Below are 13,604 nucleotides of genomic sequence, written 5' to 3'. Positions count from 1 at the left end.
TGATATTTAAAGTTATTAATGAAAGATGAGTATTGAATCCTGTCATTTTGAATTGTTTGCATTTTTGGTGTAACTGTGCCTTTCCATATCTTCATTAAGTTTCTTCTGTAACCCCTTTAGTATAGTCATTCCTTTCTTCAGCTCTTTGTATTGCTTCAAGAACTCTCTGAAGGGCTGGTTTTGAGGACATGAATTCTTTCAGCCTATTTATGTCATGGAAGATTTTTCTTTCCCCTTCGACTGTAATAGACGTTTAGGCTGGGTAAAGTAATCTGGGTTGGCATCTGTGGGCATTTAGAACTGGGAATACTTTGGTCCAGGCTCTTCTGGCTTTCATAGTTTGCACTGAAAAGTCAGCTGTAATTTTGATGTGTTTTCCTTTATATGTTGCTTGTTTTTCTCTTGCAGCTTTCAGTATTGTCTGTTTGTTCTGTACGTTTAGTGTTTTTACTATGATGTGCCATGGAGAGTTTCTTTTCTGGTCCTGTCTATTTGGTGTTCTATATGTTTCTTTTATTTGTGTAGGCATGTCTTCCTTTAATTTTGGAAAATTTTCTTCTACAATCCCATTGAAGATCTGGTCCATAGCATTACCCTGAAATTCTTTTCCTTCCTCTATACCTATGATGCATGTTTGGTCTTGTTAATGGTGTCACACAATTCCTCCATATTCCATTCTTGTGTTTCCTTAAAATTTTCATAATCTTTGCTTGAGTGGTCTTATTCATCCAGTTTATCTTCCAGTCTTGATATTCTGTTTTCCATTTCATTCACCCTATTGGTGAGGCTTTCTCCTGTGGTTTCTAATTGGCTTAGTGAGTGTTTCACTTCCTTCTTCATTTCAGCCTGAGTATTCTTCTATATCTCTTTTTTTCTGAATTCATTCTGAAGTTTATCCCTATAACCTTTCAGTTCTTTTATTTCTTTATTTGTGTGTTCTTTAAATTCCCTGAATTCTTTTATCATGTTTGTAATTGTTCGTTTGAATTCCATGTCCTGTGTTTGCTCTAGGGAGTTCTCATTGTACTCCTTTACAAGATTGTTGGTACTTGGTGGGGGTATTTTTAGGGGGTTTTCATGTTGTATTTTTCGCTGTGACTTTGACTTGTGGATTTCTTTTTGTAGTTTCTGATTCTTGTGTGAGACTCAAGCCTTCCTTTGTTGAGTTTAGGTCTGCTTCTTTTTGTAAACTTTATGTGCCTTTGTGGTTTACTTGTTGGGCATGAAAAGCTTGTTGGTCTAGGCTTCAGGTTCTCTTTTGATTTTATATTGGTGGGCCCAAATTGCTTTTGTCTTGCTGTTCAGGAGTTCCCAGAGAGGCCCAAGTTGAATGAGGATCAGATGCTCTCAGGCCTTCTCCTAAGGTCTGGATCCCTCCAAGAAAGATGCTGACCTCAGGAATTTGGGGGCTGGGCTGGGCTGGGAACAAAGTCCAGGAAAGATGCTGGCCCCAAGAAGATGGTGACTGTGCTGCCCAGGGATGCAGACGGAGGTGGAGAAGGGAAGAGGCCCCGAGGCCTCCTAGGGACAACAGGGAGGAATTGGGTTGGTCTGGATGCAAAGGATCAAGAAACAGTGGGGAGTCTGGGCCAAGAGGTCAGTCCAGAGGTCTGGGGTGCCCAGACAAGAAATGGGCCAGTGCCCAGGCTAGGAGGAGAGATGGGGTGGGGGAGCTGAAAGTGTGAATGAGGCTGGGGGTGTCAAGGCTCAGTGGGCAACACAGAACTTACCCAGAAATGATACTGACCCCATCATTATTTTTATTTTATGTGTATGAGTGTTTTGCCTACCTGTGTGTATATGCACCTATGTCATATAATGCCCACAGATGTCAGAAGAGGGCATTGAGTCCCCTGGAATTGGCATTATGGACAGTTGTTAGCTGCCATGTGGGTGCTGAGAATTGAACCCAGGTCCTCTGCAAGAGCCGCCAGTGCTCTTAACTGCTGAACCTTCTCTCCAGATCCTTTATTCCATTTCTGTAACATCTGCTTTAAACATTGATACATTTTGTTCCTGACTAACATTAACAAATCTATTTTTTCACTTTAGCTTAAATATGAATAAAGCTGTTTTTAGTCTAATGACATTATAGCTATCAATACTAATGAATTCAATTTACTAAGATTTCTTTGCAGGCCTACTTTTCCTTGGAAGATATTCCATTAAGGATAGTCATTTGAAATGCAATTTTCTGAAGTCCTTAGGAGAGTTTATTTCTCTATATTTTTATACCTATGTGAAACTGATGCCAGGTCATGCTCATATCTATGCCCCTGAAGATTTTATTTTTCTGTTTTCTTCTCTACTTGGTTTTACTTTAAGGTAACTTTTTAAATAACAATCAGATCTGAATGAAAGTAATCAAATGCCAATAAACCCTTTCATTCACTGCACTAACACCAGGCTCATTTCCAGGTCATAGATCCAGGTTTCCAAGTATCCCATGAAAGCGTCTGACCAGCATGCTGAGGAAAGAGCTGAATCACATTATGAAGGTTCAGACTTTTGACAAGGACCAAAGTAAATATGGATGTGAGTGTGATGAGCTCAGTGTGACTAGAGAATCTTATCTGAGTCTGATGTGACCACTTACCCCATAGCCTTGGATGGCCTGATGGCTAGAAAAGTTGTTTTCTTATACTGGAACAGGAGGTCCTGGGGAGGCTTTTGAATTTGCACATTTTGCTCTTCTCTTAGACGGTTATTACACTTTCTGCTTCTAGGAAATTATTACACAATCCACTTCTAGGAAAAGAGGAAAAGCTTTCCCTAATCTCTCCACTGTTAGATTTAGAGACATGTTTTCCTGTTCATCCTATTCTGGAGCATTTTTCTCATCCCAGGAAGAAAATCCAGTGAGAATAAGGTTTTGTTTGCATTGTTTCCCAGCAGTTAACATAGTGCATGACCAATAACAGATTACCAAAGAAACAAAAACTCTGTTAAACTAATGCAACATATCAAAGATAGCAAATAAGATTGAAGCCACTATAATGGCTTGGCCTGCACTACCTCTACTATAATTTCTCTGTTAGTGTGAAACCCAAAACCAATGCCCAGAGTTTATGAGAAAATATACTATTTAAAACCTAAGGTTTATAATGGAATAGAATCAAGGACATCCATATAAACCCATGCAACTATAGCCTGAATTTTGACAAAGATGCCAAAAATACACTTTGGAGAAAAGACAATCTCTTCAAAAAAAATGGTGCTGAGAAAACTATATACTTTATGTAAAAGAATGAAACTAAATCCTTATCCTTTGTCCTGTACAAAAATCAACTCCAAGTGAACCAAACACCTCTTAGAGGAAAAAGTAAGGAAAACATTTCAAGATATAGACATAGCAAGGACTTTCTGAAGAGAAAGGCTGGAGAGATGGCTTGGTGGTTAAGAGCACTGGCTGCTCCTGCAGAGGACTGGGGATTGATTTCCAGCACCCATATGGTGACTAACAACCATCTATAATTCCAGTTCCAGGGGATCCAACTCCTTCTTCTGACCTAGGTGGGCATTGCCTAACACAGGTGCATTTATACACATGCAGGCAAAACATTCATATACATAAAATAAAAATAATAAAAAAGAACAAAATAATTCTGATGAGGATGTGGACAAAAAGGAACCCTTTACAATACTAGTTGGAATGTAAAGCAGTCCATCAAGTTTAATGTGTCTCTCAACTCTCAGCAGAGAAGCTTCCTTATATAACAGATTGTAACTGACACAGAGAACCACAACTAGCCAATGGGCATAGAATAAGAGGTTGAAGACTGTGAATAGGACACCTATATCAAGGCTCAGGGATCATTGCAGAAGAGGAGGCAGAAAGACTGTAAGATCCTGAGGTAAGGGATGACCAGAGGAAGCAGAGTTGTCCAGCTAGCTGATCAGCTACTCATATGAACTCACAGCATGCACAAGTTCCATGTAAACTCAAGCCTGACAAAATTCCAGCATAGAAATGGGGATGTGGGTAAGAAACCCCAAATCTACCTGGGAACTACTGACAATTGATGACTGCTGGGAAGGTGAGATTCAGTCTCATTTAAGGTAAAACTCGTAATAGGCTGACCAGGCTTTAGTGGATGAAACACACCAAACAGCATATGGGGACACAAACTTGACTCTATAGTCCATAATATATGTATATAATATATATTAGAGTTTATATAATATGTTAGAGTATAGAAATAAATTGTATGAAATTTACAAAAATTCAATTTTAAAAAAGGCATGAAAAAAGAACACAAACAAATGCTGGTGAGGATGTGGACACAAGGGAACTCTTTACACTGCTAGTGGGACTGTAAAGTAGTCCATCCACCATGGAAATCAGAATAGAATTCCTCACAAAACTTAAAATGGGTCTGCTATATGATCCAGCCATTTCTGGATATTTGCCAAAGGACTCCAAGTCAACATGTCACAGAAATACTTGTCTATCAACCCTCATTGCAGCACTTTCACAGTAGCTAAGTCATCAAACCAATGTAGGTACTTGTCAATACAGGAATGTGTAATGAAAATGTAGCATATAGCCAGGTGTGGTGGCATACACCTTTAGTTCCAGCACTTGGGAGGAAAAGGCAGGTGAATCTTTGTGAGTTCAAGGCCAGCCTGGTCTACATAGTGAGTTCCAGGCCAGCCGGGGCTACAGGGAGACTCTGTCTTAAAAAAAAAAAAAAGGAAAAAGAAAAAAGAAAATTAGTATATATACACGACAGATTTTTTTCAGCCATAAAGAAGAACAGAGTTATGTAATTTGTAAGAAAATGGAAGCAATTGGAGATCATCGTGCTAAGCAACTTCAGCCAGTGGGAGAAAGACAAACATTATATCATGTTTTCTCTCATTCACCATTTCTAGATTTTATACAGATACATAAAGTCATGTATGTATATATGGCATAAAAGTAGAAGTGAACCTATCTTAGAGAACAAAGGGGGCTAACAGGAGGAGAAGGGGAGAAAAGGGAGGGGAGATGGGGATATGCTCAAAGTACATTCATACTTGTATGAATACAGCCTTCATAATATATTACCATATAAAATGAATACAAACAAATGGAAATAACACATAAAACCTAAGATTTAAGCAAACAGGAAAATCCATGTGATACAATAATACACCAAAAGCTTTCAATTTAGGAGAGAATCTAGTTACTGGGAGACAGTCTTTGGAGTACAAGATTTGAGACTTGCCGTATGCTGCTGAACATTTGTGAGAGCGGCAGCTTCCAGATGAATGACCTGACCCAGATCTGTCAGGCCATGCTTGGCTTGCTCCAAATATATCTAGCCTGCCTCACTGGAGAAAGAAAACTCTGCAGGCTTTTGAATCACTTACCTAGAAATGGAGCCTACTGGAAGTTGACAGATATGTGGAAGATTTTTATTTTAATTTAAATGTTACTATCTTTTGAATAGGTAATGTGTTATATGGTTCAAAAGCCAATTTTACAAAAAATTGTACCCTTTGAGAAATTTCCTTTCAAATCTTCTTTGATCCCTACATACCACCAGTGTCATTAATAACCACTTTCATTAGTATGTTTCCAGTATTTATTTATGTATATAGAAGCAAATTGCATTCCTATTCCCCTATTCTCCCCCCAATACACAAGAGATAGTACATATTATAGTGTTCCCTTTTTACACATGTCCAGAACATATTTCTACAACATCAAACTAAGAGCTTTCTTTTTTCTTCCCCCGCCCACAGCTGCATTGAATTAAGAATTGTAAAGAGCCCAGAGTTTAGTTAACTGATTTCTCTTTCATGCTAAGTAAGTTATTTCTAATCTTTTGCTATTACAATGATATAACGAATAACCTTCTGTTAGACAGATTTCCAGCACTATAACAAATAACCCAGAAAATCAACTAATAAGTGGAGGAGGTTTATTTTGGCTTCTAGTTTTGCAGTTTCAACCCTTGATTAATTGGCCCTATTACTTTGGGGCACGGCAGTGTATTGTGCCTGGTACGTAGCAGAGCAAAATCACTCACTTCATGGTCAGGGAGCAAAAGAAAGAAGAAAGGGGACTGGAGAGATGGCTCAGTGATTCCAAGTACTGACTGCTCTTGCAGAGGACCCACGTTTGGTTCCCAGCACCCACATGGCTGCTAACAACTCTCTGTAGCTCCAGTTCCAGGGAGTTTTACACTCTCATCAGGCCTCTGTGGGCATTTTAAGCATAGGCACACACATATATGCAGGCAAAATCCTCATACACATAAAATAAAAATAAATCAATCAAAAAAGAAGGAAATAATCAGTATCTCACAATCCCCTTGAGTAGCAAATGACTTAATAACCTTCCACTGAGCCCCACCTCTAAAGTTCCCACCACCTCCCAATAGTGCCTGCCCTGGAGACCAAGCCTGGAACTCATTATAGGCTAGGGAGATTAAAGATCCAAGCTATAGTAAACTTTCAACATGAAATAGAAAATTATTTTAGACTAGGACATATTAGTAGATTGGGGCCGGAGAGACACCTCGGGGGTTAAAAGCACCTGTTGCTCTTGCAGAAGAACCAGATTTCATTCCCAGCACCAATATGGTGGCTCACAATTGTCTGCAACTCCAGTTCCAAGGGATCTCATGCCCTCTTCTGGGCTCCTCAGGCACCAGGCATATACATGCTTCACACACATACATGTAGGCAAACACATCCAATATAAAAATAAATAAAATTTATAGATACTGTGAAAGCTGCCAAGGGAGAAAACCAATCAGTGATCCTATCCAGCTGTAAAGTCTACAAACCACAATCATCAGCTCAGCAAATAATTTCTATTGGTGCAGTAGAACTTTTGTCTTGGGGATAATCAAAAGTTGCCTAATTGGACTTAAGGTCCACTCAATGGGAGGGAAATAATGCAAGGTACACTGTAAATATAGCCAGGTACATATGGCTGGAGATGTCAGAGACTCTAGAGAAACCTACTTCTATCACTTTCCTAGACTAATGTAATATCTTACTGTATTCTAAATACATAGTCTTATATTTACAGACAAGTGTACCTCTTGCCACTCATCAAAGAAGCTTCTTTCTACAACAGGTAGAGACTATTACCAAGTTCCACAAGTGGTCAAACTCAGAGAATAAGTGTCTTTGAGGTGCCCAGCCCTAACTGACTCATCTACAATGCAACTTCTGCACCTAAGGCTCAGGGAACATCTTGGAAAATGGGGCAGAAAGAATGTAAAACTCTAAGGGATGAGACATCTGCTGCTAGTTAATGCGGTCTAGACATGATAGGGAAGCTACACCAGTTGAGTCTCCACTGTGTAGTAGCCTAACAAGATCTGTACAAAGAAAAGCCAGCTGACATGCCAAGGTGGATGGGGGAAATTTCACAGGGTCCCACCTCAAGATGAAGAGCTACAGGCAATCAATGGATGCTGAGGAAGAGAGCATCAGACTCGCCCCCTGAGATGTTATCTAATTCCAAGTGGGCCCTAAACACAGGTACACATGGGCACCACTAAATGGATAGGACAATGGATACTAGAAGACAAGCCATCTGCTTGGGCAGGGTAGGTTTTAGGTAGAGAAGTCTTTTTTCCAAATGGGTAGGATCTCAAACGTCTCAGTCCCATACTGGGGAACACAGATTCATCTTTACCCTGACCAAGCCACAAGTACTCTACACGTACCAGGGTGAAAGAAGGTTTGTTGAATAGTAGGCACCGTTGCTAGCACTCCTTCAAAAAAAGTTTTTGTCTGTTTGTTTTGGTCTTTTTGAGACAGCTGTAGTCCCAGCTGGCCTGGAACTAAGTAGACCAGGCTGTCCTTGAATTCACAGAGATTCACCTGCTTCTTCCTGAGTACTGGGATTAAAGGCATGTGCCAACATTCCTGGCTCAAACAAACTTTTAAATAAGTTTTTCCTTCAATATAATGGAGCTGTGGAGACACAGGTTTTCTCCTCAGCCTTAGCTAGACATAAACTTGAATCCATTTTCACTCACTGAAGCAGAGAAAGAGCTCTGCAAACGTACAGTCCACCTGGCCTTCAGTGCTCCTCTTTCCAAGCTCTCATATCTTCAGACCCAAACTAGTTTGTTCAGGGCACATCAAGGGCTTACAGTTTAGTAATCTGACAAGAGGTCATATTTAGCCACACAGCACAACACACGCATTATTTAATTTAGAGTCTCTATTCTGCCAACCTTCATCTTCAGGCCACCGCTTATGGATGTTGAAGAAAAGCAGGTCTGCTTTAGAAAGGTTTTTGTAAACTTCCCCTCAAAGACATTGGTTTATCATGAGTCAGCTTCTTTGTTGTCAATTCATTCCAAGGGTGTCACTTTAAAGGACATAACACCCTCACAGCTAGCCTAACTGCCCATCCTTGAATCGGTCATATAGTAAATACAAAGTGATGAGGCCCACAGAGAGTGAAACAAAGCCTTTTGTTGTGTGTGGCTGTTTAAAAGGTATTTTATTACTTGGAAGCATGGATTTTAGAGGCAGAGAGAAGACTCAGATACTTAATTGGCAATGCCCTCCACAAGAATGTAAGTGTGAGGCCCTTTGCTAAAACGAGAATTTCATGACAATGACAATAAAGCAGTAAAGCAAGTCTGGGAATCCGATGTAGGTGGGAACCCCTGATACCGTGCCCTAGAGTCTTGAATTCAAATCTTGCTTTTGCCTCTTGTGGTGGTTTGAATGAGAATATCCTCCCAAGTCTTTGAACACTTTGTCAGCAGTTGGTGGTGCTGTTTTAGGAGACTTTAGGAGGTGTGGTCTTGCTGGATGAAGTGTGTCACTGCGGGTGAGCTTTGAGAGGTCTTAAGCCTTGTCAGATTTTCAGTTGCTCTCTACTTCCTGTGCTTGCTTCAAGATGTGAGTGCTTAGCTTTCTTTTCCTGCTCCAGCCACCTCACTATGTATCCCTGTCATGGACTCCAATCCCTCTGGAACCTGGAACTGTTGGCTCAAATAAACTCTTCTTCCTATATGTTCCCTTGTTCATGGTGTTTTATCACAGCAACAGAAAGGTAACTAATACACCTCTAAAGCTTCCTGACTTTAGACAAGCTACCTTCCTAGAACCTCACTTTTTTCATCCATAAAATAGCAATAATGGAACCTCTTCTGAAGAGTTGTCTGAGGGTGAAATGAAACATGACATGTGGCAGTCACACATTCCCATTGCCCTTAGTCTGCATTGTGGGCTTGCTTCCTGGATTGTTCTCTTTCCTGGTCTGCATGCGGACTCTCTTTCTGGGTTGTTCTCCAGGTACCCATGCCTGGCCTTCTTCAGTGCATTGCTTTGAGCATTACTGTTGTTAGATCTGAGTGATTGGGCCCTTCCCCTTGCACCTACACTTTAGGAGACATGTGTCTTGCTCCTCTTCCCTATTTACCCAGGGATGTATCCTTCCCACTTGAGGAGGAGGGGAGGAAAAGAGGAGGAACGAATTGGCATGAGTCAGGACAAGATCCCCTTCAGAGCAGTGTGAAGCTGGAACAGGAGGGCTGGGTCCATTTGTAGGCTTGTGTCGCTTCTCTTCCCTCCCTGCACCCACTTAAAACAACGGGGTTCAGCGTTTCCCTGTATTCTGACCTCAAACCACTCTTCCAGTCTTACCTGTAGTTGGGCTTCTCTGTCTCTCCCACCAGTTACTTACAATTTCCTTCAAGCATTCTGGTCATTTGTAAAAACTCTGTGCCCTCTACACAATGCTCGCTCAAACCTGTTTGCCTTCTTTGCCTGGTAGAATTCTACCCGTACTTTTAAGAATTAACATCTGATAGCCACCCCTCTCCATGATCCCAATCGTGGGCGCAGGGAGGTCAGATGCTGAGTATGCTTATAACACTTCCTATGAAAATGCATCACACTCTATGCAGGAGAGTTTTGTGCCCTTAGTCCAAATTTAGGGCACTTCCAGACAGCAAATGCTTCTTTATCTATGCTTATCCTCAGTGCCTACTTCAGTGCCTGGAACTCTCTAGTCAATAATTATCTTTCATTTGAAACATAATTTCACACTGAATGATCATTTCCTATGGAACTCACTAGCTCCCCTAGTGATCAAGTGGCATTAAGCAAGTTGCTGAAATCTAGCCTCTTTGTAATAAGAACATACATAATTACCTTTTTGAATAGCTATAGGATTTAACAAAGCAATATATCCAAATTGCTTCAGTATAATGATAGTGTGGACTCAATGAAGGATAATCTAGATTAAATTAGCTGCTATATTCTGGGTTTTTGTAAGTTTCAAGAGGAAATAAATGTCCTTTGAAGCCAGATATGTGGTTTCTATTTTGATGAGAAAAAAATGTATTAAAAGCATAATCTTCTCATAAGTGTAAAAAATATGTTAAAAAATTTCCTTATTACTTGCTAAGAAATATTCAATAGGTTACAATCGGGTTGAAGGTGTAGCTCAGTCAGTAGTATACTTGCCTTGATACATGAAGTCTTGGGTTCAATTCCCAACACTGTATAAAAGCAGGTTTGACATTACAAGCCTCTAATCCCAGCACTTGGATGACCTTGGCCAACCATAGGGAGTCCAAGGTCAACCTGGACTACATGAACCTCTGCAGCCCCCCAAAAACAAACAAACAAAAAAGAACTCTCACAAGCAACAGTCTCTTAGTAAACCAATTTTCTATAACTATTGATACTCTTGGCACTAAATGTAAAAAATTACTATACTATAATCTATTTTAGAGGTATTCATAATAATGTTATAACAATGACTAAATATAGGGAAATAAGGAAATCAAATATATTTTAATAACTTTAAGAACTTCACATAAATCTACATTAAACTATCATATTTTTATAACTATTTCTACAAAAAATACAAAAAAATATTCCTACTAAAATGCTGTAAGTATACAGATACACATTCAGTTTGGATTTTTAAAAAGCAAAAGTTAATAACAAGAAGATGTACTTAGTAATAAGAAATAGAAAACAGCTACTACAAGTTACTGTAAAGAAAAGCAAATCTAAACTACTGTTACCCTAAACTGGATCAGACTTTTGTCATTAACACATTGTGAAAGAACAAATGAAATTATTGACTAGTTGCAAGTAGTCCATCTAAATCCTATTATTAAGGAGAAAACTAGGAGAATGGAATGTGAGCTAAACTTGCGGGAAACATAAAAACGGGTTGACTTAACTAACTTGAATGCTAACACTCCATGGAGTGAGTATGGTAGAGCTGGCCTAGCCTGCTAAATAAATGATCATTTTGGCCTGCCAATACAAAATACCATAAAATCAGTCTTTTTGGCTGCAAAGTATTATGCTATTATGCTAATGTGTTTGCTTACAATCTCAGCTTCAGTGAGACTACAAAGCCTATCTTTCTACAATGGCTGATTATGCTTTTTTTTTTTTCACCATAGCAAATTCATTTTAGGTTCCCTTATACTATAGAAACTACTCATTTAAGGTGTCAAGTTATGAAAAGACATCTGAAATTGAGGTTGAAGAAGGTAGGAGAAGGAGGAGAAGGTAGGAGAAGGCACTGATAATGTAAGAAAACTTCAAAGGCACAGGAGGAACTCTGGTTAATCTTTAATATATTGTAGGTGGTAGACCTGAAAATAGATATTAGCCTTAACGATAGCAAAAACAAAGTCATAGTAAAGTGGCTTTTGTGCTTTAAAGTATAATAAATGGATTACCATGTCCACTTTTGCCATAACACTAAGGCATAAATATTTGAATTATTAACTAGAGATAACAGGAAAGAGAATTTTCCTTATGGAAAAAGATGGCGGAGCTTGGCATTGAGTTCTCTCTCCTTGCTTAAAAGATCCAGGCTGTGCTTTTTGAAGGCTTCTGACTGTAGCCGCAGTTCATCGTAAGCCTTTTGGATCCCGTCCACTCTGCGCTGAAGCTCACGGACTCTCAAGTTGCTGTCCACCGCCATTGCCTCCTGCTCAAAGCGCTCCAGCGCATGCTTCTTGGCCGTAGCGGTTGTCTCCAGCTTCTCTTCCAGCTGGCGGATCTCTGCCTGTTTGCTCTGAAGCACCTTGCCCCTCTCCATGGACAGCTGCAATAGTTCCTCTTTCTCATGCATGACCGTCTGCAGCCTGGCCTGCAGCTCCTGGCTTAGGCTGCTGTGGGCCTCCTGGTCCTTAGCCATCTGTGCTGCTGCCTGCTCGTATTGCTGCTTGAGGATCTGCAGCTGGCTCCGCAGCTGCTCCGTCTCCTTGGCGTGGGCGCAGTCCTGCTGGCTCTGCTGCTCAAGCAGCTCCTTCTCTCGGGTCTGGGCCTGGCTGGCATCCTGAGCGCACCTCTGCTTCATGAGCTCCAGCTCCTTGGTGAGCGCCTTGCTCTGTTCCGTGAGCTGCAGTACCTTGGCTTCTTGGTCTTTCAGAGCCTGGCTGAAGAGGCTGCTGTTCTCCAGCCTCAGCTTCTCATTCTCTTCCCTCAGCTTGACGTTCTCACTCTTGTGCTCGTCCTTGAAGCGGATCATCAACTCGTGGTTGGCTGCCAGGGTCATAAAGCGATCCTCCAGCTTCTGGACCTCCTCGCTCTGGGCCTTCATCTTCTCAGCCTCCTGCATCCTCTTCTCCTCCATCTCCGAGTTAAGCAGCTCCAGGATCTGGCAGCGCTCCAGGGCCTCGTCGGATCTCCGCTTCAGGATGCAGATGAGCTGGGACTGCTCTTGAATCCGGGAGCGGAGCATCGCTTTCTCGCTCTTCTCCTCTGACAGTCCCCGGAGGTTGGCCAGAGCTTCCCTCAGACCGGCCATTTCCTTAAACCCCGACTCGTCTTCCTGGATTTTCAGGTTTTCATTTTTCTTTTCTAAGGATTCTTCAGGGGGTGGGGTATCCATCCTGAGCGCCGGCTCTTCGGGCATAGACGCTCTCCGTGGGTGCTGACTACAGTCTTTCCCCCTCTGATTTCTAAAGACTGTTGCTATGGACTCTCGGCACTGCGGCAGTTACGTTTTCCAGTAAGGAGCCCTGTAATTGGTGGACAGACCTTCAGAATGCAGTGAAGTAACAGGGGCAGTCCAGAGCCGGTCTGGTCAGGCGACCCTTGCTTTTTTAACCAATCACAGCCCTTGGCTCACAGCCAGTATCCAGCCATGCAGTACAGAGATGCGAACCATAGTCAGTGTCCTTCCACAGCAGGGGACCGAGCCTGGCTCCGCCTGATGCCAGGCAGGAGCAAACAAAGCTTGCAGACGCTTATTCCTCCTCATTGACCGAAAATAAATGACCGCTTCTTCAAAACTCGCTGTGTGTACATACAAAGTAGCAGTGGTGTTCTTAGACAGTCGGAGCCCTAGTGCTTGGCTCAATTGTCCTAAATGAAATTTCTTTCGTTTCCCCTAGCATTGTTCTTCTATCTGGGAAGAGGTATTCTTAGATTTTCAGGACTCCTACTTTTATCTGTTTAGGAAATAAATTTACAGAAAGAAGCTTAATGGACAATATAAATGTGATAAACATTAGCAAAGAAAAAAAATCCAAGTGAGACTTACTATCATATACCACAGTTAATTCCGGAGGGATTAGATCATTAAATACAAAGAAAAATAAAAGTATTAAAAATGGAAACTAGAAGAAATAAAGGTATACATCAAATCTCTG

General features: G+C 41.1%; 1 protein-coding gene and 1 pseudogene across 1 annotated transcript; both read right to left on the bottom strand.

The window, feature by feature from the left end:
* LOC103743045 overlaps window positions 1-2,601 on the bottom strand; it is a 7,209-nt pseudogene extending 4,608 nt beyond the window's left edge.
* Window positions 2,602-11,555: 8,954 nt separating this feature from the next.
* Window positions 11,556-13,259, bottom strand: Ccdc89 (coiled-coil domain containing 89). The gene has a single exon (XM_008844169.2). It carries the CDS (start codon window positions 12,863-12,865, stop codon window positions 11,759-11,761), a length of 1,107 nt encoding a protein of 368 aa, XP_008842391.1. The 5' UTR covers window positions 12,866-13,259; the 3' UTR covers window positions 11,556-11,758.
* Window positions 13,260-13,604: the final 345 nt, after the last annotated feature.

The sequence above is a fragment of the Nannospalax galili genome, unplaced genomic scaffold (assembly GCF_000622305.1).
Source record: "Nannospalax galili isolate Female #2095 unplaced genomic scaffold, S.galili_v1.0 scaffold278, whole genome shotgun sequence".
Classification (NCBI taxonomy): Eukaryota; Metazoa; Chordata; class Mammalia; order Rodentia; family Spalacidae; genus Nannospalax; species Nannospalax galili.
This window is presented reverse-complemented; position numbering and strand designations above follow the sequence as displayed.

Excerpts from the sequence above, each read along its gene's own strand:
- Ccdc89 (XM_008844169.2), bottom strand. The coding sequence starts at position 12,865 with ATGCCCGAAGAGCCGGCGCTCAGGATGGATACCCCACCCCCTGAAGAA.